Here is a 24,910-nt window from a genome sequence, read left to right as displayed (position 1 = left end):
AATTGTCATGATCTATTTTTTTGCTGATTATTTTATTGATTTATCAGTTAATCCACCGACAAAAAAGTTGATTATTATTCTGTCAATCAACAATTCAGTTAATCATCTAATCCCTTCAGCTCTAGTGGACATACTGCAAAATCAAAACAACATAAACAGACTCATTTTAAAATAACAAGTGAGAAATGCCTAGTCTATAAACAATATTACCCAGGACAGCGTTGGTCCATTTAGAAATGCAATTACATGACACAGAACCATTCACAGCACAGGCATCCAATCATAAACATACAATTGTATAAAAAGATAATCTCTTAAATAAAACATAAAGCAGAAACAAGAAACAAAAAAGGAATGTTTGACGGACAAGCATGTGACATTGTGGTGGCTAATAATCCATCAATCTGACATACAGTGGACGTCATGTCCATCAAAGGTTCAATTCCACTTCCTCGTACTTGCCTTTACTTCCAGTCACGAGTTTTAGTCCCTTTTAGTCCATTTTACTCCCTTTCAGGGCCCTAAAACAATGACCCAGTGGACCAGAACTAACGTGTCATATACACAATAGTTGTATTACAACAGGGAATACAGTTACATATCAAAACCCTGGTCAACTTAACCAAGACTGTCACTGAAGTGACTGAAGGACAGTGAAAATATGACTACGACATGTCATGAGTGCAAAACAATGCTTGTGTATTCATGGTGGTTACACAAAAAGTGCTACAGTGATAACAACAATAAAGCATCAAAAGGAAGATTCTGATGTTTCCAGTGAGCACGATCAACAAGCTGCTGGAGCTTTCTTTATGTAGGCAGCAGGCTAGGCAGCTATATTGGGCTATGACCTCTTCATTCCAAGCTCTGCCTGCAAAGCTGACTGTCTATTGTGTCTTCCACCAGCAGAAGCAGCGGTCGATGACCCAACGCGTGGCTACTCAATACCTCTCTCCAGTTCTGTGTGGATGTTCAACGCATGTGATTCATGTAGGGAAGTGAGCTGCTGCTAGAGAGGCTATCTTGCTCACCTGATTTTCAAAAAGAATAACAAATAAATGTCAGTCAAATCTGTAACAATTGATAAAAACTGAGTTGTGTGGATGGAGGGCACATGCACTTGGTGTTGGCTTCTAAAGACAGGAAAAAGGGTTTGAGAACTATTGAGTTGCGATAACACTGTAAATGGTAAATGGACCTGTCCTGTAAAGCACTTTTCTAGTCTTCCGACCACTCAAAGCGCTTTAACACTACATGACATCATTCACCCATTCACACACTGATGGGAGGAGCTAAGGTTCCACCTGCACATCAGGACTAACTAACATTCACACACTGTAGAACTATGGGGGCATCTTGTGGTTAAGTGTCTTGCCCAAGGACACATTGAATATGGTATAGCGGAGCCGGGGATTGAACCGCCGATCCTCTGATTGAAGGACGACAACTGCTCACCACTGAGACACAGTCGCCCTGTGACTCACTGAAAGAACTGCTGAGGTGGCTCATGTTTGAAGCTTAATGCTATCAGATCATCGGGGGTTGTGTCAGAGGAGAGCCAGTCCTCTCAGTAAGTGCTCATGAATTATCATATGGATTGTTTGGGGATATCTGTGAAGTGTAAAACCTTTTCTATACAGTCAAAACAAATATGGTTCTATTAAAGTGGTCCCGGTTTATGAATCCAGTCCTGCTACTGAAGCCGGGTTCCTCAACTGTGGAGATGTAAGACCTTTGTGAAATACAACAGAATGGTTTCACTCACAGGAGAACTGTGTTCCCTATTGTACCGCAGAGAATGTGTGCAAGCTTTTTTACGAATGGACAGAGACAAAGGCTCAGGACCAGGACCAGGACCAGGACTAGGACAGTCTGGGTTGGAAGGGCAGCAGATGTCCAGAGTCTGGTCAAATAGTGATGCTGTGCTGCCGCAGTTTGGCCACAAGGAACTCGTGGGTCAAATTATGCCTTGTGATTATTCCAACAATCTGAAAGAGATGGCAGACAATAATGAACCAGACACCACATTAGCCACAGTATGCTGGACTGAAACATAAGAATGCTTTTAATTGTGTTAATGATCAAAACACTGATTTAAAAAACTTCAGCCTTTAAAATCCAGCTGGAGGAACTAGAACCTCCATCAACTCTTTTGGATGACTACTTACTTCTCCGACAGCGTTAACCACTGGGAGGTGACGCAGCCCCATGGTCCTGAACAGGTTGAACACCTGGGAGATGTGGGTGTTGGGCGACACCGTGTAGGGACATGGGTTCATGTAGGGGGTGACATCCTGGGAACACAGGGAACATCTTTTTGTATTGACTCATATTTCCATTTATATTGAAATATCAAAAGATCTTAGTATTTAGACTGGTTGTACCACTATCATGCGGGGGTTGAGCAGGCCCAGGTCCAGGTCATGGATGTCAGGGTAACGTGGGTAATCTTCAGTCATCTCTGCATAGGACAACCTGGGCTGAGTGGCGCTCTGCAAGGACAAAAAAAAAACTGTCTTGAAAAAGACTTGCGCATGTGTGAGTGTGTGTGTGTGTGTTTGTGTGAGAGGAACAGACCGACTGGTTTTCAGTGTAGCAGACCCCTCTGATGAGCAGGTTGACCAGCTGGGAGCGCAGGATGAGGCCGTGGAAGGTGAGTGGTCTGAAGCGCTCCTCCATGGTCCACTCCTCACTTGGAGACTGATCTGGGTACAGGTTGGGGTAGGGGGCATGTCTGCACGTAGACAGCAACAATACAAAAATTAAGGGAGGGCTATCGCATTACTGGGACACTGACAGAAATGATGGCCATATTCAGTAATAACTTTTATAATATAATTTGTTGTATTATCACATATTATATTTAGATTATTCTACTTTTGTTGAAGTATGGATTGCGTTTTTTTCAATTGCGTAAAAAATAAATTGAAATACAATGCATATGGATTGTATTTCAATTGATACTGGACATCTTTAACTGCTTCAACATCACCCAACATGTCAACTTTCCCACCCATAAAAAAGAACAAACACTGGTCTGCACCTCCGGCCTTACCATCAGCAATCTAACCAACATTGACCTCACCATCTCCTTGGACATAGACATCCCCACCCCCCATGTTAAGCAGAGTCGCACCATAACATTCCAGACCATCAACCTCCCCTCGCTCTCCTCCACCTTGGCTGCCACCGTCTCTGCCTCTGCCAATATTTCGACTGCCTCCCCCACCGCCCTGGTCAATTACTATAGTGATGCACTCTCCTCCTGTCTTGATGTCGTCGCCCCCAGAAAATCCAAACTCGTCTCCTTGACCCACTCCGCCTCCTGGTACACTGACCAACTTCGCCACCTCAAAGTGTAGGCCCGTCAACTGGAACATCTTGCCAACAAAACTCACTGTTCACCTTGATGCCTTCAAACTCCACAACATTATAAAGATGCCCTCAACACCACTCGCTCCTCTCACTACTCCTCCATCATCCAATCTGGCTCCAGCAACCCCAAAACACTCTTCTCCACCATCAACAAACTCAATTAAATTTTCAATTCAGTTTATTTTGTATAGCCCAATATCACAAATAACAAATTTGACTCAGAGGGCTTCACAATCTGTACACATACGATATCCCTGACCTTTGACCTCACATCGGATCAGGAAAAACTCCCCAAAAAAAAAATTTCACAGGGAAAAAAGGGAAGAAACCTTCAGGAGAGCAACAGAGGAGGATCCCTCTCCCCGGATGGACAGAAGCAATAGATGTCATGTGACCAGATGAACAGAGTTACAGAGTTACATAAACACATTCCATGAATATGACAATGTATGAATGGAACTCCAATCCATGAAACAGAAGGAGGTAGAGAGGAGGGGGGGCGGGGCGTATCAGCAGGGCCAACACGGGAGGCCGGTTCACCAGGCATCAGACACCTCCAGGTCCAATGGACCCTATGAGACGTGAAGTCACAACGACTCCGGGGAGGAAGCAGAGTTAATAAGGTGCAATGGAGAGATGTCAATTCATCCATAAGGAGAGAGAGAAGAGGAGATAGGTGCTCAGTGTATCCTAAAACATCCCCCAGCAGCCTATAAGCCTATAGCAGCATATCAAGGGGCTGGACCAGGGCAAACCTGATTCAGCCCTAACTATAGGCACTATCAAACAGGAAAGTCTTAAGTCTATTCTTAAATGAGGTGACTGTGTCTGCCTCCCGGACTGAAAGTGGAAGCTGGTTCCATAAAAGAGGAGCTTGATAACTGAAGGTTCTTGCTCCCATCCTACTTTTTAGGACTCTAGGAACCACGAGTAGCCCCGCATTTAGTGAGCGCAGCTCTCTAGTGGGGCAATATGGCACTACAAGCTCCTTAAGATATGAAGGTGCATCACCAATCAAGGCTTTGTAGGTGAGGAGAAGAATTTTAAATGTGATTCTTGATTTTACAGGGAGCCAGTGCAGAGCAGCTAATACAGGAGTCATGTGATCTCTTTTCTTAGTTTTTGTGAGTACACGAGCTGCAGCATTCTGGATCAACTGGAGGGATTTAAGGGACTTATTAGAGCAGCCTGATAATAAGGAGTTGCGGTAATCTAGTCTGGAAGTAACAAACGCGTGAAACAGCTTTTCTGCATCTTTTTGGGACAAGATGTGCCTGATTTTTTAAATGTTACGTAGATGAAAAAATGCAGTCCTTGAGATTTGCTTAACGTGGAAGTTAAAGGACAAGTCTCGGTCAAAGATAACTAGAGATTCTTTACAGTGGTGTTGGATGCCAGGGAAATGCCATCTACAGAAACCACATCACCAGATAATTGATCTCTGAGATGTTCAGGGCCCAGTAAAATAACTACAGTTTTGTCTGAGTTTAACATCAGGAAGTTGCAGGTCATCCATGTTTTTATGTCTTTAAGACATTCTTGAATTTTAGCGAGCTGGTTAGTCTCCTCTGGTTTGATCGATAGATATAATTGAGTATCATCTGCATAGCAATGAAAGTTTATGGAGTGTTTCCTGATAATGTTGCCCAAAGGAAGCATATATAAGGTAAATACAATTGGTCTAAGCACAGAACCTTGTGGAACTCCGTGATTAACGTTGGTGGTCATTGAGGCTTCATCGTTTACAATTACAAATTGAGATCGATCTGATAAATAGGATTTAAACCAACTTAGTGCGGTACCTGAAATGCCAATCGACTGATCCAGTCTCTGTAATAGGATGTCATGATCAATGGTGTCGAACGCAGCACTAAGGTCTAATAATACCAGTACGGAGATGAGTCCTTTATCAGCACTAAGGTCTAATAATACCAGTACAGAGATGAGTCCCTTATCAGCACTAAGGTCTAATAATACCAGTACAGAGATGAGTCCTCTATCAGCACTAAGGTCTAATAATACCAGTACAGAGATGAGTCCTTTATCAGCACTAAGGTCTAACAAGACCAGTACGGAGATGAGTCCTTTATCTGATGCAATTAGGAGGTCATTTGTAATTTTCACCAGTGCTCTCTCTGTGCTGTGGTGTTTTCTAAATCTTTAAATAAACTATTCTGATGTAGAAAGTCACACAACTGATTTGCGACTACTTTCTCGAGGATCTTAGAGAGGAAGGGAAGGTTAGAGATCGGTCTGTAGTTAGCCAACACCTCCGGATTAAGAGTGGGCTTTTTCAGGAGAGGTTTAATTACAGCTACTTTGAAGGAATGTGGTACATGCCCTGTTAGCAAAGACACATTAACAATATCCAGCAGAGAGGTGCCAATTAAAGGCAACACGTCTTTAAGCAGCCTCGTTGGGATGGGGTCTAAGAGACAGGTAGACGGTTTAGAAGTAGAAACCGTTGAGGACAATTGGTCTAGGTTAATGGGAGAAAAGCTATCCAAATATACACCAGGGCATACAGCCGTTTCCAAGGCCACTCCTCTTAATGACAGATCGGCAGTAGTTGAGGGCAAGAGATCATCAATCTTGCCTCTAATAGTTAAAATCTTTTCATTGAAGAAGTTCATGAAGTCATTACTACTGAGGTCTATAGGAATACACGGCTCCATAGAGCTGTGACTCTCTGTCAGCCTGGCTACAGTGCTAAAGAGAACCCTGGGGTTGTTCTTATTTTTCTCTATTACTGATGAGTAATAGGCTGCTCTGGCATTACGGAGAGCCTTTTTATATGTTTTAAGACTGGAACGCCATATACTTTAAAGCTTTCGTGAAGTTTGCTTTAGGTCGCGGGTCTGAGGGTTATACCAGGGAGCAAACCTCCTTTGCCTCACTGTCTTTTTCTTCAGTGCGGCTATCGAGTCTAGTGTCATTCTCAGTGAGCCTGTAGCACTATCGACAAGATGATCCATCTGGGACGGACTAAAGTTAGCACAGGAGTCCTCCGTCACATTGAGACGTGGTATTGAATCAAATGCAGAAGGAATCTCTACTTTAAATTTAGCTACAGCACTGTCAGTTAGACATCTGGTGAAGAAACTTTTGACTAACGGTGTACACTCCGGGAGTAGAAACTCAAAAGTTATGAGGTAATGGTCTGACAGAAGAGGGTTCTGTGGGAAGACCTCCAAATGCTCAATGTCAATGACATATGCAAGAACAAGATCGAGGGTGTGGCCAAAGCAGTGAGTGGGTTTCTGTACTCTCTGACAGAAGTCAATCGAGTCCAACAATGAGATAAATGCAGTACTAAGGTAATCATTATCAATATCCACATGAATATTAAAATCTCCTACAATAATAACCTTATCAGTTTTAAGGACTAAACTTGATAAAAATTCTGAAAATTAAGATATAAATTCTGAATATGGACCTGGTGGCCGGTACAGTATAACAAATAGGATTGGCTGTAATGTTTTCCAGGTTGGATGTGAAAGACTAAGAACAAGGCTTTCAAATGAGTTGTAGTTTAGTTTAGGTTTAGGATTCATTAATAGGCTTGAGTCAAAGATGGCTGCTACTCCACCTCCTCGGCCGGTGCCTCGAGGAATGTGAGTATTAATATGACTTGGAGGAGTTGATTCATTTAGGCTGACATATTCTTCATGGCTCAGCCAGGTTTCAGTAAGACATAATAAATCAATGTGATTGTCTGATATTAAATCATTTACTAATACAGCTTTAGATGACAGATATCTAATATTTAGGAGTCCACATTTAATTATCCTGTTTTGTTGCACTGTTGCAGTAGTGATGTTAACCTTTATGAGGTTATTTTGTATGACTCCTCTTCTGGTTACTTTTGATTTAACTAATTTAAGTGGCCGTGGGACAGACACAGTCTCTATAGAGTTAAGGTTAAGGGTGGGTAACTGCTCGAATGGAAGTGCAGAGAAGGGTGGAAGACTACAACTCTGCTTCTGCTTCCTGATCTGAACTCTGGGTCATGGATTAAGTCCGCTAATCAACTTGGCCATGTTCACAGAAATGAGACGCGATCCATCCCAAGTGGGATGAATGCCGTCTCGACTCATCAGATCAGGCTTTCCCCAGAAAGTCTGCCAGTTATCTATGTAGCCCACATTGTTTGCTGGGCACCACCTGGACAACCAGCGGTTGAATGACGACATGCGGCTATACATGTCATCATTGATCAGGGCTTTACAATCTGTACACATACGACATCCCTGTCCCAGGACCTCACATCGGATCAGGAAGAACTCCCAAATAATGGTAAGTCTATGCTGCTCTCTGTTGGACAACAGTAAAACACCTCTTCACTTTGTTTTCTGTGTTGTGATTTGATTTGAATGTAGCTTGGACAATAATGTTAATATGAAAAACAACTCAATCAGTTATTAAAGGCTAAATCATTTCCCTTTTAATGAATCTTTTCATTTAATTATGACTACATAAAACATGTGTCATACATTACAGGCTGCATGTGTGTGTGACCTACCTCCTCTCTAACATCTGCTGCAGCAGGTCCTCCCCCTCCTCTGCTGGCTCGACCACCACGTTCTGTTCGTCACAGACGTTCCTCAGCTCGCTGGATGGGTACGACTTCATGGATTGGCAGCGGCGCCGCTGTTCCCCCGCGCGTGACACAACACTGGATTTCTAGATGCGACAGTGGAGGATAAGTCTAGACCCAGATCCACAAACACTGGCATCATCAAGAGAATCTTAAATTAACATCAGCACATTAAATGAGCCCTACATTCCAGGACAAAAGTCATGGTATGAGTTATGAGAATGGCAAATGGTTGTTTTCATAATTCACTGAAAAGTTTGTTTTTTCATCGATTGATTTCATTAGAAAATGTAATGGATTGTTTCAACATGTGCTGTTCCTTATTAAGAAGGCTAGTTACACGTTCAAATGCTATTGAAATGCAGTGCTGCTTTGGTGTAGGACTGTCTAATCTGAGGAGACAGCTTCTTAAACTTGGTCCAGTGCTGATCACACTACACACACTGTTGCTCAGGGTGGCAGCATCATTAGAAAGATGTTTCACATGCACAAGGTCATTCCTGCCTGTTGAATGTCCTTGGGCGGGACACTCACTCTCTTTGTCCAAATCCCTCTGGGCTTTGGTGGCTAAAAATGTGAACTAGCACAGGACATACCTTGAAGCGGATGTTGTTGCTGACCAGGATGTTGCCCTTTATGAAATCCCGTTCGTTCTGACGGTTTTCAGTGACCACAGGGAAGGCGTGGTAGATGGTGGTGCGCAGGATGCTGACTAGAGACTGGACCCGGGTGTGGGGGTACACATAAGTCAAGTTGGGCTCCATGATATCACTGGCTGTCAGCCTTGATCAGATGAGGGAAACAGAAATTCAGCCAGTATGGGGCTGTAAAGAGGAAACTATTGTCCTGGAGCTGCTGAGAGCTGATACCCAATGCCACATCTAGATAAGTGGGGAACTACAAAAGTAAAGACAACAACTCAGCACATGGCCGCTCTAGCAAGGCCAAAAGGGTGCGATCAGAAAAAGGAGTTTCAAACATGAAGACAGCAGCTCAAACATCCTGCCTTTTCTACACAAACAGACAGACTGGGAATGAAACTATATACTGTATTCCTGTATTGAAACAAAGAATGGGCTAGTTTGGTAAACTTGGTAAAAAGCAGATGGCGTGCGGTCATTGCCCCCGGTAACCTGCTGCTTTTGGATTGGCAGGAAGGGATGGTGCTGAGGGAGTTCATCGTGAGGAAGGACAGTTTAATTGACCTTGATCTCTTTTCAGTGTGTCGGTTTCAAACACCCCAACAGTCCTGCTGCTGGTTGTATATTAGTGGCCAACTAAATGGTAAATGGACCTGTACTGTAAAGCGCTTTTTTAGTCTTACGACCACTCAAAGCACTTTAACACTACATGACATCATTCACCCATTCACACACTGATGGGAGGAGCTAAGGTGATACTGGAGATATTTTGGGATTAAGCTTCTCGCCCAAGGACACATCATCATGGGCTAGCGGAGCCAGGGATCGAACCACCGACCCTCTGATTGAAGGAAGACCCTGCTCACCACTGAGACACAGTCATCCCACTAAGTCTTCACATGGACACCATCACTCTGATTGAAGACTACAGGTGAAACAGACACCTGCTGTAAAGAGAGCCTCCAGTCTTACTTGTCCATTTCAACCTCAGTCTCCCACTCCAGCAGCGGCACTCCTTTGAGCTGGATGTGGATGTCATAGATGCCCTTGTTGAAGAAATCTCCAGTCCACTTGGCAACCTGATGATCAACACAAAACCATTTACCACATACACACAACAGGAAGTACATGACTGCATCATACACACTTCTCAAGACTAATAGAGACAAACATGAATTCATTTCATATTGTTGTTATAATAAAAAAACAGCAACGGTGGTCGATGGTAGAAAATGCTGAAATATATAACATCACAGTACCATTAAAGTGATCATGATGGGCAGTCCGTATGTAATTTCATTAGTGGATTCAATGAGGATGACAGTCAGACTGATGGTCATTCTGACCACGCCTCCGAGAAAGGCAGCAGCTCCAATGAGAGCAAAGGTCCCAGAGTAGATGTCCATTCCCAGTTCCCTAACAGAGGACAGACACACAGTAAGAACCAGTACCTCTCCAGTGAGAGGGTGAGTGGAATGTGCAGTGAGATTATGAGTGGTGAAGACTAAACCAACAGAGTAAATGAAAATCATCCAGTCAGCAGATTCCACCATGTGGCTGTGGACCTGTAGGACCAGCAGAGAGGTTACCAGGCCCTCTCACCCATTATGGGTGTTTGTTTTGTCTTTTGGGATTTTTAATTGACTCATTAGGAGTGTTCGTGTCACCTGATGAATGTAAGTCACATATTCTCCTTTAAAAACCCAAACTCAAAAAGGGTGGATCTCTGCAACCACAAGGGCTATTTGAATAATGTTGGTGTTATAATTAATTACAATAATAATGTTGAGCTTTTGTTCAGATATGTAAATATCAGTCTATATGTTACTGGTTAAAAGTAAATGAAGTTGGCAGCACAGATTAAAAAGTTTCAGGTTCGTCACTTTTTAGGAAAGAAAATATTTTGGAACGATGCAGCTGCATGTTTAAACCTCTAAATCATAGTACAATATGTGATGAATCTCTCTGCAAAGGTTGACTGTAATAAAGTGAAGCAGAAAAGAAATTAGAGTATTTAGTACAGAGAATTCAGGCGAGATCTGCTGACTATAAATCGATAAAGAGATTTATGTTGCTGGTTATGTGTGGAATCAGTGAGGAAGAGATCTTCTTTCTTTTTGCTATCTCACTTTGTTTGTTAGCACCGAACTACGGATCAGCTGGACCGGACACGTGCCGTCAGAGGTCATTTATGGCGAACTGATTTATAGAATACTTTCGTGATCTTTTATTTGTTGTTTGAGTTGTGTTTTTAGAGCATGTACATGTGGATGATATATTATTGAATCCCCGATTTTTCTGTTAAAAAAACAAAACGTGTTGGTTTTTATTTTGTATATCTTTTTAATTTCTCATTAATTGGACCATATAAATTAATATAAACCTGTCCTGTTATTGGGGAACCTCAGGCTCAAGTGGCTTTTTGGTCTCCACCAGTCATTTGTGAAATCATTTGATATTTTTGATATTTCATAGCCATTAATCATTAGAACATGAGCAAAACATGGTTGTTACACTTTGAGGATGTTGGCAACCAGACGTCCAAAAGCCGCCCCGCAGAGCAGGGAAGGGACAAAGAGGCCGCTGGGCACAGACACCCCATAGGTCCAGCAGGCCAACAGGAAGTACAGCAGGAAGAAGACTGACAGAGTCACCGGGCTGAAGGTACCTGATGGGAAGAGCAGCAGGCTGAAGGAGAGCTAAAGGAAGCCGGGAGCACTCACACAGACCATGGAAAGATACATTATGATTCATATTCAATTTGTATCATTTATCTAAAATGGAAAAAATATTTAGGGATTTTGCCATTTCACAAATTGAATTTACTGTGCCACGTTTTGATTGGCAGAAACGGGCTTGGCTGTATCACTACAAGCAGCTCTGTGTAAAGGGCAAGTGCATATCAACAATGTAAAAGGTCTGCAGGGTGTGATATCTATAACATGTTTGACTTTCTTATGACAATAATACTAATAATTCCAGCAAAACACCACCTGATTAAACTACAGACAAAATACAAAAAATTAAATTAAACTATGTCTTATGTGCCAGGAAGTTCAAGGGAGGGGTTTCTTAAACTAACAAAGAGTGTGTGCACTGGTCTCACCGTCCTGGTGGAAGAGCTGGTGGATGGCGGCCTCCTGCGGGTTGAACAGCAACGTGGCCATGTCGTTGTACGTCTTGTTGGTGCAGAAGAACTGTCGAATGGTGGAGTTGATGTCCTCACCGCCAGAAAGCTGAAAACAAAACTCATTTTGTTTTTTCTTTCATCTCAACTTACAGTGTGGAAATATGATGGAAAATGAGTAGGGACTACATAACCTAGAATCACATTGTTATCCGTACTAGCCAGCGGTATATGAAATCAATATGATTGATTAAATGAAGCCTGGACCCAGATAAGCAACAGAAAATGGAAGCAGTTACTGTCCCTTGATTGAGTTAGCCTCTGCTTTTCAGAATTATGACACATAGTCACCCAGGTGCTCAGTTCTGTGACGTTGAAAGAAAGAAGCTCATCGTTACCGTGGTGTTTTGGGTTGAGGGGGAGGACAAGTCGCGACATTCGCCCAACAGTATGGAAGCTGCGAATATCACCACGGTCGTCACCATGGCAACCAGCAGACTCTCGAGAACTCTGGAAAATTGAATTAAAATTACATTTCCAAATGTTTACTGTCAACATCACAGCTGATATTGAAGACAGTTGCTATCGTTGATGTTCTGGATGCAGATGAACTGTTTCCTGTGTGAACAGGTCACGGAGCAATCACCTGATGAACTTGGCCTTGGGGTGGATGTGCTTGATACGATACTTGGCCAGGATCTTGTTCATGCAGTTGAAGAGCGCCCCCAGCAGGCCACCCACCACCCCCATCAGGACAAAGAAGGCCAGGTCCACTGCTGTCCACAGATGGCAGTTCTTATCTCCATCTGAGCACTGGAGAGCAGTTCAACAGGGTTACACTAAAGTGGTTGTGAGTGGATCAGGTGAGGGAATGGAATGAAAATCAAATCAGATTGATGACAGTTTGGCTTGCGTGTATCCATCATATCATCACAGTTAATCAGTGTGTGTATGTGTGTGTCTACTGTATGTGTGTGTGAGTGTGTCTACATATATGTGTGTGTGTTTATGTATGTCTGTGTGTGTTTGTGTCAATGTATATGTATATGTGTCTATGTAGAGATGTATCTTGTGTGTGTGTGTTTATTTGTGTGTCTATGTATAGATGTATCTATGTGTGTGTCTACGTATAGATGTATCTATATGTGTGTCTACGTATAGATGTATCTATATGTGTGTGTCTATTTGTGTGTTTGTGTCTATGTATAGATGTATCTATGTGTGTGTCTACATATAGATGTATCTATATGTGTGTCTACGTATAGATGTATCTATATGTGTGTGTCTATTTGTGTGTTTGTGTCTATGTATAGATGTATCTATGTGTGTGTCTATTTGTGTGTTTGTGTCTATGTATAGATGTATCTATGTGTGTGTCTATTTGTGTGTTTGTGTCTACGTATAGATGTATCTATGTGTGTGTCTACGTATAGATGTATCTATGTGTGTGTCTATGTATAGATGTATCTATGTGTGTGTCTATGTATAGATGTATCTATGTGTGTGTCTATGTATAGATGTATCTATGTGTGTCTACGTATAGATGTATCTATGTGTGTGTTTATGTATAGATGTATCTATATGTGTGTCTATGTATAGATGTATCTATGTGTGTGTCTATGTATAGATGTATCTATGTGTGTCTACGTATAGATGTATCTATATGTGTGTGTCTATTTGTGTGTTTGTGTCTATGTATAGACGTGTCTATGTGTGTGTGTGTGTTATGTATAGACGTGTCCATGTGTGTGTCTATGTGTGTGTGTAGTTGGAGTAGCAGAGCAGATGTGCGCTGCAGCGTGATAATAAATGACACCAAAACATTAAAAAATAAAACGCACCAGTACTATGGGGAATTATCAATACCCCAATCTTTAATTATTTAGCACCAGGGCCTGTTTTAACCTTTTTAAGCCCCGACCTATTTTCTAGGTTTCTGCACGAAATAACACTCCCAAACTAAAAAGGGTGTATCTCTGCAACCACAAAGGCTATTTGAATAATGTTGCAGTTATAATAAAGGCAAACCATGTGTGCTTTTGTTCAGATGTGTAAATATTATTATATGTGTTACTGGTTAAGAGTAAATACAGATGAAAGACAGCAAAAGTTGAATTTCCAGGTTTGCCTATGAAAAAAAAAGCACTTTCAGGATGATTATCTTTTTTTTTATTTGCACAATTCAAACAACAACTGAGATAAATGAATATCACAGTGCAGGAAGAGACCAAAAGCCAACTGGGCTTATTTGAAGCCTCCACCTATATAATATTTAAAATGTTACAAAATTACAAAAATGCATAAGCTAGACAACAAGCTTATATCGAGTCTGAGTAGGCATGTGTGTGCATGTGTGAGCGTGTGTGTGCATGTGAAAGTGGATTCTAGCGTCCTGTGGCATTTCCTAAGCAATGGGAATGCTCCAAGTCCCCATGAGTGAAACAGCTCAACATGTTGATACAACAGCTAAAGAAAGACATGAACACTGATCCCTAACAGCAATTAGACTTTCTTTTAGGCAATTTATGAAACATTTTATAGAATGACATTTCTTTGTTAGGTGGGAAAAATCATTCCATAATTTGGTTTCCCCGAAATCTAATAGAGAATTGACTTCTGCTAGTCATTTAGGAGGGTGAAGATGTGAAGATTGACAAGTTGAGTAAGAATGAATCTGTGAATTCACTTTGAAGTTTAATTCATTTGAACTTTTGAGGTCCTGGGACAGGGATGTTCTATGTGTACAGATTGTAAAGCAAATTTGAGGCAAATTTGTCATTTGTGATATTGTGATTTGTGATATTGTGATTTGTGATATACAAAATAAACTGAATTGAATTGAATTGAAGGTCTTGAAATGATCAATAATATTTCCTTCACCTAAAAGTATCTTATACATGAAAATGCAAGTTAAAGAAATGTTAATGTCATAAATAGTAAGAATCTGCAGTTTGTGAAATAAAGGAGCAGCTGAGATGTGAGACTGTGATCGGGTAGCAATCCTAACTAAACGATTCTGGACGACCAACATTTTTTTCAGAGAAGTAGGAAAAGTACTTTATTGCAGTATGAAAGATAAGGATACATTAAACTGTAATAAAGAATAAGGAGACAGTTTGCAGAGACAATATGTTTAACCAGGGCCCAAAGTCATATGCATCCCGGGGGCCAGAGCGGGCGACATTGAATCTTGTTTAAAACTGTTGGCTAAAGATGAGCGTAGTTACAGTAAGATTATTATACACGCCGGCGGTAATGACTCCCGACTGCGGCGGTCGGAGGTCACTAAAATTAATGTGGAATCGGTGTGTACTTATCCCAAGACAATGTCGGACACCGTAGTTTTCTCTGGCCCTCTCCCCAATCTGATCAATGATGACATGTATAGCCGCATGTCGTCATTCAACCGCTGGTTGTCCAGGTGGTGCCCAGCAAACAATGTGGGCTACATAGATAACTGGAGGACTTTCTGGGGAAAGCCTGATCTGATGAGTCCAGACGGCATTCATCCCACTTGGGATGGATCGCGTCTCATTTCTGCGAACATGGCCAAGTTGATTAGCGGACTTAATCCATGACCCAGAGTTCAGATCAGGAAGCAGAAGCAGAGTTGTAGTCTTCCACCCTTCTCTGCACTTCCATTGGAGCAATTACCCACCCTTAACCTTAACTCTATAGAGACTGTGTCTGTCCCACGGCCACTTAAATTAGTTAAATCAAAAGTAACCAGAAGAGGAGTCATACAAAATAACCTCATAAAGGTTAACATCACTACTGCAACAGTGCAACAAAAGAAGATAATTAAATGTGGACTCCTAAATATTAGATATCTGTCATCTAAAGCTGTATTAGTAAATGATTTAATATCAGACAATCACATTGATTTATTGTGTCTTACTGAAACCTGGCTGAGCCATGAAGAATATGTCAGCCTAAATGAATCAACTCCTCCAAGTCATATTAATACTCACATTCCTCGAGGCACCGGCCGAGGAGGTGGAGTAGCAGCCATCTTTGACTCAAGCCTATTAATGAATCCTAAACCTAAACTAAACTACAACTCATTTGAAAGCCTTGTTCTTAGTCTTTCACATCCAACCTGGAAAACATTACAGCCAATTCTATTTGTTATACTGTACCGGCCACCAGGTCCATATTCAGAATGTATATCTGAATCTTCAGAGTGTTTATCAAGTTTAGTCCTTAAAACTGATAAGGTTATTATTGTAGGAGATTTTAATATTCATGTGGATATTGATAATGATTGCCTTAGTACTGCATTTATCTCATTGTTGGACTCGATTGGCTTCTGTCAGAGAGTACAGAAACCCACTCACTGCTTTGGCCACACCCTCCACCTTGTTCTTACATATGGCATTGACATTGAGCATTTGGAGGTCTTCCCACAGAACCCTCTTCTGTCAGACCATTACCTCATAACTTTTGACTTTATACTCCCGGAGTGTACACCGTTAGTCAAAAGTTTCTACACCAGATGTCTAACTGACAGTGCTGTAGCTACATTTAAAGAAGAGATTCCTTCTGCATTTGATTCAATACCACGTCTCAATGTGACGGAGGACTCCTGTGCTAACTTTAGTCCGTCCCAGAATGATCATCTTGTCGATAGTGCTACAGGCTCACTGAGAATGACACTAGACTCGATAGCCCCACTGAAGAAAAAGACAGTGAGGCAAAGGAGGTTTGCTCCCTGGTAGAACCCTCAGACCCGCGAACTAAAGCAAACTTCACGAAAGCTCGAAAGTATATGGCGTTCCACCAATCTGGAAGGATCACGCTTAGTTTGGAGAGACAGCCTTAAAACATATAAAAAGGCTCTCCGTAATGCCAGAGCAGCCTATTACTCATCAGTAATAGAGAAAAATAAGAACAACCCCAGGGTTCTCTTTAGCACTGTAGCCAGGCTGACAGAGAGTCACAGCTCTGTGGAGCCGTGTATTCCTATAGACCTCAGTAGTAATGACTTCATGAACTTTGTTGAGTTGTAGTGGATTTTATATACACTTGCACATGTAGATAAGAGAGGTTATGTTTTAAATTAATACATAAAGAAAGTTATGATAATTCATTTGAGGAATATTCTGAGGAATGTATTATGAAGCATAAGAGAGGATCACTGTTTTATTATTCTGTTTGTTAATGACAAATGTAATGATTCATTGTATGATGCATGAGACTAAATGAATGTTTTATTGTTTAGACAATAGTTAAAGGGATGCCGATTGAAACCTGAGATGTTGCTTTTATTCTGAAGGCAGGATAATAGGGTTTTATTCTGAAGAGGAACTTCCTGTCCTTGACCGGAAGTGTGAGCTTTGACCCCGCTAGTTTATCGATTTGAGGCATTCTTTGAAGTGGCCAATGGAACTAACCTTCAGGTGTGAACCTCATGTCTTATTCGCTGGTCAGCGTAGCATGCTGTGTCTCTGAAAGGTATTTGCATGAATACCTCCACTAACCAATGGGAGCTTAGCTCAGCGAATGGAGTGCGAATAAAACTAATTGTAAGACGTGAATTTGGTCTCTTACGTGGTGACGCCAGACAGAAACTGTTGGCTACGTCAGGAGACTGTGGAAGCGAAGCCATGTGAGCGCTTCCGGGCCTGGACCATGTATGTATACAGATGACTCTTGTTTGTTATGATTAAATAATGATTATTATATATCTCTGGCTTCGGAGCTTCTTCTTCCAAGCACAAGGTAGCTCGAGACTCTTTGAACTCTTACAACTTCTTCAATGAAAAGATTTGAACTATTAGAGGCAAGATTGATGCTCTCTTGCCCTCAACTACTGCCGATCTGTCTTCAAGAGGAGTGGCCTTGGAAACGGCTGTATGCCCTGGTGTATATTTGGATAGCTTTTCTCCCATAAACCTAGACCAATTGTCCTCAACGGTTTCTACTTCTAAACCGTCTACCTGTCTCTTAGACCCCATCCCAACGAGGCTGCTTAAAGACGTGTTGCCTTTAATTGGCACCTCTCTGCTGGATATTGTTAATGTGTCTTTGCTAACAGGCCATGTACCACATTCCTTCAAAGTAGCTGTAATTAAACCTCTCCTGAAAAAGCCCACTCTTAATCCAGAGGTGTTGGCTAACTACAGACCGATCTCTAACCTTCCCTTCCTCTCTAAGATCCTTGAGAAAGTAGTCGCAAATCAGTTGTGTGACTTTCTACATCAGAATAGTTTATTTGAGGAGTTTCAGTCAGGATTTAGAAAACACCACAGCCCAGAGACAGCACTGGTGAAGATTACAAATGACCTCCTAATTGCATCAGATAACATCAATATATTTGCTCATGTTTATTGTAATGTTTTACAGTCTAACTAAAATGTGTAATTCGGCCCCCAGTGGGGTTTAAACGGTTTTAATACCTGGGTATAAATGGCTCTTTTTAAGCTAAATAAAACTAAACTATTCTTAGTTTCAAATGATTATAGACAGATTAAAACATATTTATGAGCATTCTATTCAATACCTGCCAATAAGCCCCTCTAAATGTGACACGATGTCCCTTTAATACATGACTCACTGACAAAACACTTACATAATTGCACACAAACGCATAAAAATACACTCCCATGAACAGAAACTACAAATATCTACAAAATTCAAATCATAAGCTCAGTTTGTTATGTTTTACTGTTTGTGTCTTTATATTTTGTTACATCTACACCTGTCTGATTAGTTACTTTTATGTACTGTGTTGCATTGCACTAATAAGACCTTTTAAAATGTTTTGCGGAAAGAGAAGATTAAAGTGAGGTTGACAATGGCTTTTTTGATCTTACTAAAATATGATTTCTTGTCATCAATGAAATAGTTATAAGATTACTTTTATAATTAATTAAAAAATACATGAATACAAACGACACATTGAAACAGATATTTTGTACCAAATGAAGAGATACCAGCAGCGAAGAACTCTTTACCTTGAACTCTCCAAAGTTGAGCAGACCAGGCAGCTGGAAGGAGCCCCACTTGTTAAAGTTGATCCCAGAACGGAAGAAGTTGAGGGTGAAGGTGGCCGACATCGAACAGAAGAGCTGAAACAAAATGTAACAGAAACTGAGGAAGGAAAACTTTAGGGTACTTGCGAAACCCTGGTTCTCTGAGTAGCATGAGTTCCTAGAGTCCTAAAAAGTAGGAAGGGAGCCAGAGCCGACAGTTATCAAGCTCCTCTTTTATAATAATAATAATAATAATAATAATAATACATTTATTTGTATAGCACCTTTAAAAACAGGGTTTACAAAGTGCTCTACATAGAAGCAAGGTAAAAACACAACATCAATACAAGTAAACATTTCAGAAAATACATGAGGCAAAGGAGACAATGCCATATAGGCAATGAACACAATAGAGGAATAGAAAATTACGAATACAAAATAAAGCAGAACAGACAATCCTTCAAGAATAGACTTAAGACTTTCCTCTTTAATAGTGCTTATAGTTAGGGCTGAATCAGGTTTGCCCTGGTCCAGCCCCTTGATATGCTGCTATAGGCTTATAGGCTGCTGGGGGATGTTTTAGGATACACTGAGCACCTATCTCCTCTTCTCTCTCTCCTTCTGGATGAATTTACATCTCTCCATTGCACCTTATTAACTCTGCTTCCTCCCCGGAGTCGTTGTGACTTCACGTCTCATAGGGTCCATTGGACCTGGAGGTGTCTGATGCTGGTGAGCCGGCCTCCCATTGGCCCTGCTGATGCCCCGCCCCCTCCTCTCTACCTCCTTCTGTTTCATGGATTGGAGTTCCATTCATACATTGTCATATTCATGTAATGTGTTTATGTAACTTTGTAAATGCTGTTCATTCTGTACACATGACATCTATTCATCTGTCCATCCGGGGAGAGGGATCCTCCTCTGTTGCTCTCCTGAAGGGTTCTTCCCTTTTTTCCCTGTCAAAGGTTATTTTTGGCCCTCTGAGGCCAATTTGTAATTTGTGATATTGGGCTATACAAAATAAACTGAATTGAATTGAATTGAATATTAGCTGCTCTGCACTGGCTCCCTGTAAAATCAAGAATCACATTTAAAATTCTTCTCCTCACCTACAAAGCCTTGATTGGTGATGCACCATCATATCTTAAGGAGCTTGTAGTACCATATTGCCCCACTAGAGAGCTGCGCTCACTAAATGCGGGGCTACTTGTGGTTCCTAGAGTCCTAAAGAGTAGGATGGGAGCCAGAGCCTTCAGTTATCAAGCTCCTCTTTTATGGAACCAGCTTCCACTTTCAGTCCGGGAGGCAGACACAGTCACCTCATTTAAGAATAGACTTAAGACTTTCCTCTTTAATAGTCCTTATGGTTAGGGCTGAATCAGGTTTGCCCTGGTCCAGCCCCTTGATATGCTGCTATAGGCTTATAGGCTGCTGGGGGATGTTTTAGGATACACTGAGCACCTATCTCCTCTTCTCTCTCTCCTTATGGATGAATTTACATTTCTCCATTGCACCTTATTAACTCTGCTTCCTCCCCGGAGTCGTTGTGACTTCACGTCTCATAGGGTCCATTGGACCTGGAGGTGTCTGATGCTGGTGAACCGGCCTCCCGTGTTGGCCCTGCTGATGCCCCGCCCCCTCCTCTCTACCTCCTTTTGTTTCATGGATTGGAGTTCCATTCATACATTGTCATATTCATGTAATGTGTTTATGTAACTTTGTAAATGCTGTTCATTCTGTACACATGACATCTATTGCTTCTGTCCATCCGGGGAGAGGGATCCTCCTCTGTTGCTCTCCTGAAGGTTTCTTCCCTTTTTTCCCTGTCAAAGGTTATTTTTGGGGAGTTTTTCCTGATCCGATGTGAGTTCAAAGGTCAGGGATGTCGTATGTGTACAGATTGTAAAGCCCTCTGAGGATAATTTGTCATTTGTGTTATTGGGCTATACAAAATAAACTGAATTGAATTGAATAGTGTTACTGAAAACAAAATGTTTCAACTTCTGTCTTGGTGTTCATTGGACAAGGTGACGTACCACTTTCCAAGTGAGGGCCTGGTTCCAGAAAGAGGAGCCCTCCTCCAGGCTGAAGAGCGTGCCACCTATAGGAGCTCCAAAAGCAGCGGCTACTCCAGCAGCAGCACCCGCTGACACAAAGTCTCGCTTGTCCCTGAAGAACAGTAAAGAGAACATGATGAGCTGTGCTTGACAATATTTGCCCCATATTATGACTTCTGGGTAAGCAGTGAACGGCGTTTTGTTAATAATGGTGTAGCGCAGCCATACCTGTCACTGCGGAAGTAGGGAAAATTGAATTTGATCCTCTTGAAAGTGATGCTTTGAAACTGATAGAGGGAGAAACATATGTAATGAGCACACTTCAGCTATAATACGAGTCAATATCATATCAATATCAGTGTCTGTTTAACCATTTAAAGACTCTACCTTGTCATTTAAAAAAAGATATACTTTATAATATAATATACAATGAAAGTGCATCGGGAAGAGATTGTAGAATGTAAAGGATGAAAAGGAGGAATAATCCAAATACTTTACAGCAGTTAAAACCTATTTCAACGTTCATGTTGGCAGCTGACTGTTTTAGGACAACCTTGAAAACTTGTGAATCCTTTAAAATGCCAAAGTTGGGCATTTTCAAATCCTGTGCATGGAAGCGTTAATTAGAAAAACTAGGTGCTCTTGTTAATTGTATCTGAATTTAGCTGAATCAGTTGTACTCCTCAGTGTTGAGGATGTGTGGCAGTGTACCTGAGGAAGGCCAGCTCCCACAATGGCTCCACAGTGTATCATCGGACCTTCTTTCCCCACAAACAGACCTGAGAGGACACACACTGAGTCAGAGGCCCTGTCCACCAACCTGCCCATCACCTTGGCACTAGTACATAAATGATGGCTCTGCGTCTGCATCTTTATCTTATCTGCAACATCACATCCAGATAAGAAGAGACTTTGCTCCTGTGTTAGCCGACGGTGACCTTCTGAACAGTATTACTTATTACTTACTATGTGTCTTATTGTATCTTATTACTATGTGTCTATATGCATCTTATTACTATGTGTCTATATGCATCTTATTACTTACTATGTGTCTTATTGTATCTTATTACTATGTGTCTATATGCATCTTATTACTTACTATGTGTCTTATTGTATCTTATTACTATCCATGTCAAGTTACATCCCTCTTACATATTGTACTTGTACTTTACCTCCAGCCACACTGAACAGGACTCCAGCAGCTTTGCAGAGAAAGGTTCTCAGCCGGACAATTCCTGGAATCTTCACTCCGTTCAAATAACTTTTGATTTCCGGGATCCCCGAGCCTGCAGCTACTGGCTAGAAATAGGAAACAAACACGTAGCACGTTCTACAGGTTAGTGTGTATTCTCTAGTACGACAAGATGACTCAACATATCACATCCTACCAGCTAGAAATGGGGTCAAACATGTTACTTTAATCCTGTAAAGTGATGACAATAAACTGCACATACTGTAGCGTACTGTTGTGTTTGACTCATATGTGTTATGTGGGGATGTGTTTTCACCAGTGGCTAGTTCTAATGCTAGAATGTCATTTATTTGTCAGAGTTCCAGGAGGGAACACTCCTGTACCTGCCTGTACAGGTTCAGGCTCAAGTCCAAATCACACGTATCAAAATCAGCTGAACAGAACCAAAATGTGAATTTTAAAAACCTGCCGTATCGGAGTCCTACCTCAATGAGGACGAGCATGCTGGCGATGAAGACGAAGGTCATATTGAAGGCCAAGAGCTCCAGCAGAGACAGGGGGAGACAGCCTTTGTCACTGCACTTCTCTACAGCTGGAGCTAAGCTAAGGTAGAACAAGCAGCACTACTGAGGAGGACCCTGTCTATTTAGAATTACAAGTGAGATGACCTGCCAATCTATTGTACATATAATATATACATATGTATATATACATACAGTCTAACACAGTTGTAGACAGCCAGCACATTACAAACTGTATTTTGACAAAGGATACAATCACCAACCACAGTAAATTTGATCTTGCTGAAGAGGCTTACAAAGAAATCCACAAACAGGCCGACCTGAAGGAGACATGAAGGCATCACTCCATGAACCTCTGCAACGTGTAGGAGCCTAGCAAAGAAAGACCCAGGTACCCCCGTGCACCTACCAGGCCCACTGTGACTCCGATAGCGAACATCATTACCCACCGTACTGCTTCATACTTTTTGGCTTTCTATTGGCAGATTAAAAACACAAGAGTATGGATTTATTTGTACATATTATATCAAATTGAGAATTTTAATTGAAATCTAGATTTAAAATCTATGGCTCTTTTTTTCCTCAAACTTGTATCAAAGACCTCTGGCTTTTTTGGTCACATGACAGTGTAAAGCAACAGAATACAAATATCCCCATTTTAGTTTCTGTAGTTTATGTTTTAAACATAAATTATTACATATTTCTTAAGGTTCTTAAGTGTTTTACTATTCCACAAAATCTTTTCCATTATCTATATAAATATTTACACTTGTGTTTTTTGTCTTTGTGTCTAAACTAAAATCATTTTGTTTTTAACATAACCAGCTATATGTAATTGAGTTCATTATTCGTAGAAGTCTGTTTTTTTATTGCGACACACATATCAAATATTAGAAGCCAGTTTACAAACCAAGAGCAAATGATGTGACTTAAGAAGAAGAATAGCTTAAAAAGAAGCGTTGTCCACATCTGAGCACTGACTCAGCAAAGCACACATGTAACTGGTCTCACCTTGTTGTCCATCCCCTCCAGAATCTCCACATAGGGCTCACTGATGCAGCGGTCATAATCCAAGCTCTGTTAAAGCCAAAGCAAATACTGTGTCACTATACCTGCAGTCAATTTCATTCAATTCAGTTTATTTTGTATAGCCCAACATCACAAATTACAAATTATCGTTTAGAGGGCTTCACAATCTGTACACATACGACATCCCTGACCTTTGACCTCACATCAGATCGGGAAAAACTCCCAAATAACAGAAAAAACCCTTTCACAGGGAAAAAAGGGAAGAAACCTTCAGGAGAGCAACAGAGGAGGATCCCTCTCCCCGGATGGACAGATGAATAGATGTCATGTGTACAGAATGAACAGCATTTACAAAGTTACATAAACACATTACATGAATATGACAGAAATTATGAATACTAAGTAGTAGACATGGACCACGACCCAGTCAATTAATTCACTGGGACAGCATGAATCTGTCCACATTGACTGGAGCTCTTTCTCTGAATAGCGGTGTTTACAAGTTTCTCACCTCATAATCTTTCCTGGGAAGAATCTCATCTTCTTCATCTCGGATTTCACCAAGGATGGACTTGAGGAAAAAAGAGGAATACTCGAAGTAGAATATAACTAGTATAGTGACAGTTAACAGGGAAGTAAACCAACAAACTAACGCCTGTAGCTGAATGCTTGCGGGACTTCAGATACACACATACGCAGTAATAACATCATTATGAACTTTCATAAAAAGTTGACTTATTTAGCTAACACCTGACAGAGTAAACTGGATCAGCTTCCACACAGATGTTCTCCAGGTCTATGCAGCACAGTGCATCACTACACTGAGGGGTGGAAGATGATGAGAGGTAGACCGGGCTTGGCATACTAAACGGTTGCTTGTGACATGCATGCCGAGCTGAAGCCACGTTGGGTACATGCTGAATGGACTTAAGGTCAGTGTGGTTTGCAAAAGCTACAAAACACCGGCACGCAGTCTCGGAGCGGCGGGTGGAGCAAGCCAGAGGAGGGCACTGTGCAGGGCTCAGGAGGAATTCTGAGGGGAAATATATGACCATAAAATAATAAAGAGATCCTCGTTTAATCAATTATAATACATGCAATTACCAGTTCCTCAGGCGTCCGCGTCTCTCCTTCTCTGCAGCAACATTGGCAACAAAAACAGTTTCCACAACACGCCATCTTCGCTGTTGTGTCATGCTGCATTCACGTATTGTAAAACCGCCAAGTTCATCTAAATCTGAATGATCAAAAATGGCTGCAACAACCTGAAACCCCCATTTAGCGGGTAGTACATCTGTCAGCTCGTTTGATAACAAATAAGTAGTCGCTGTGTCCTGACATTGGACTTTTAAATAGTTGTTCACACTATAGTTTCTAGGTTAAGATTTATATTTCCC

General features: G+C 41.4%; 1 protein-coding gene across 2 annotated transcripts; it reads right to left on the bottom strand.

Moving 5' to 3' along the window:
• Window positions 1-678: 678 nt before the first annotated feature.
• On the bottom strand, window positions 679-24,708 carry clcn6 (chloride channel 6). 2 transcript variants are annotated; one of them, XM_034537643.1, is made up of 23 exons: window positions 24,618-24,708; window positions 24,025-24,084; window positions 23,496-23,561; window positions 22,894-22,959; window positions 22,738-22,804; window positions 22,449-22,555; window positions 21,944-22,070; window positions 21,483-21,550; window positions 21,000-21,058; window positions 20,751-20,883; window positions 18,697-18,810; window positions 12,387-12,553; window positions 12,139-12,250; window positions 11,720-11,849; window positions 11,128-11,281; window positions 9,873-10,029; window positions 9,586-9,692; window positions 8,569-8,755; window positions 7,898-8,058; window positions 2,578-2,734; window positions 2,385-2,492; window positions 2,169-2,294; window positions 679-1,988 (listed from the first exon to the last, which is right to left on the bottom strand). In XM_034537643.1, the coding sequence occupies exons 1-23, from the start codon at window positions 24,690-24,692 to the stop codon at window positions 1,908-1,910; spliced, it is 2,589 nt and encodes an 862-aa protein (XP_034393534.1). In that variant the 5' UTR covers window positions 24,693-24,708; the 3' UTR covers window positions 679-1,907. The 2 variants fall into 2 exon arrangements, with proteins under 2 accessions (XP_034393534.1, XP_034393535.1); XM_034537644.1 differs by lacking the exon at window positions 22,894-22,959 and having other exon boundaries at window positions 1,346-1,988; window positions 24,618-24,707.
• Window positions 24,709-24,910: the final 202 nt, after the last annotated feature.

Source organism: Cyclopterus lumpus, chromosome 7, assembly GCF_009769545.1.
Source record: "Cyclopterus lumpus isolate fCycLum1 chromosome 7, fCycLum1.pri, whole genome shotgun sequence".
NCBI classification, from domain to species: domain Eukaryota; kingdom Metazoa; phylum Chordata; class Actinopteri; order Perciformes; family Cyclopteridae; genus Cyclopterus; species Cyclopterus lumpus.
The sequence above is the reverse complement of the archived record's forward strand: the minus strand, read 5'-3'. Positions and strand labels throughout refer to the sequence as shown.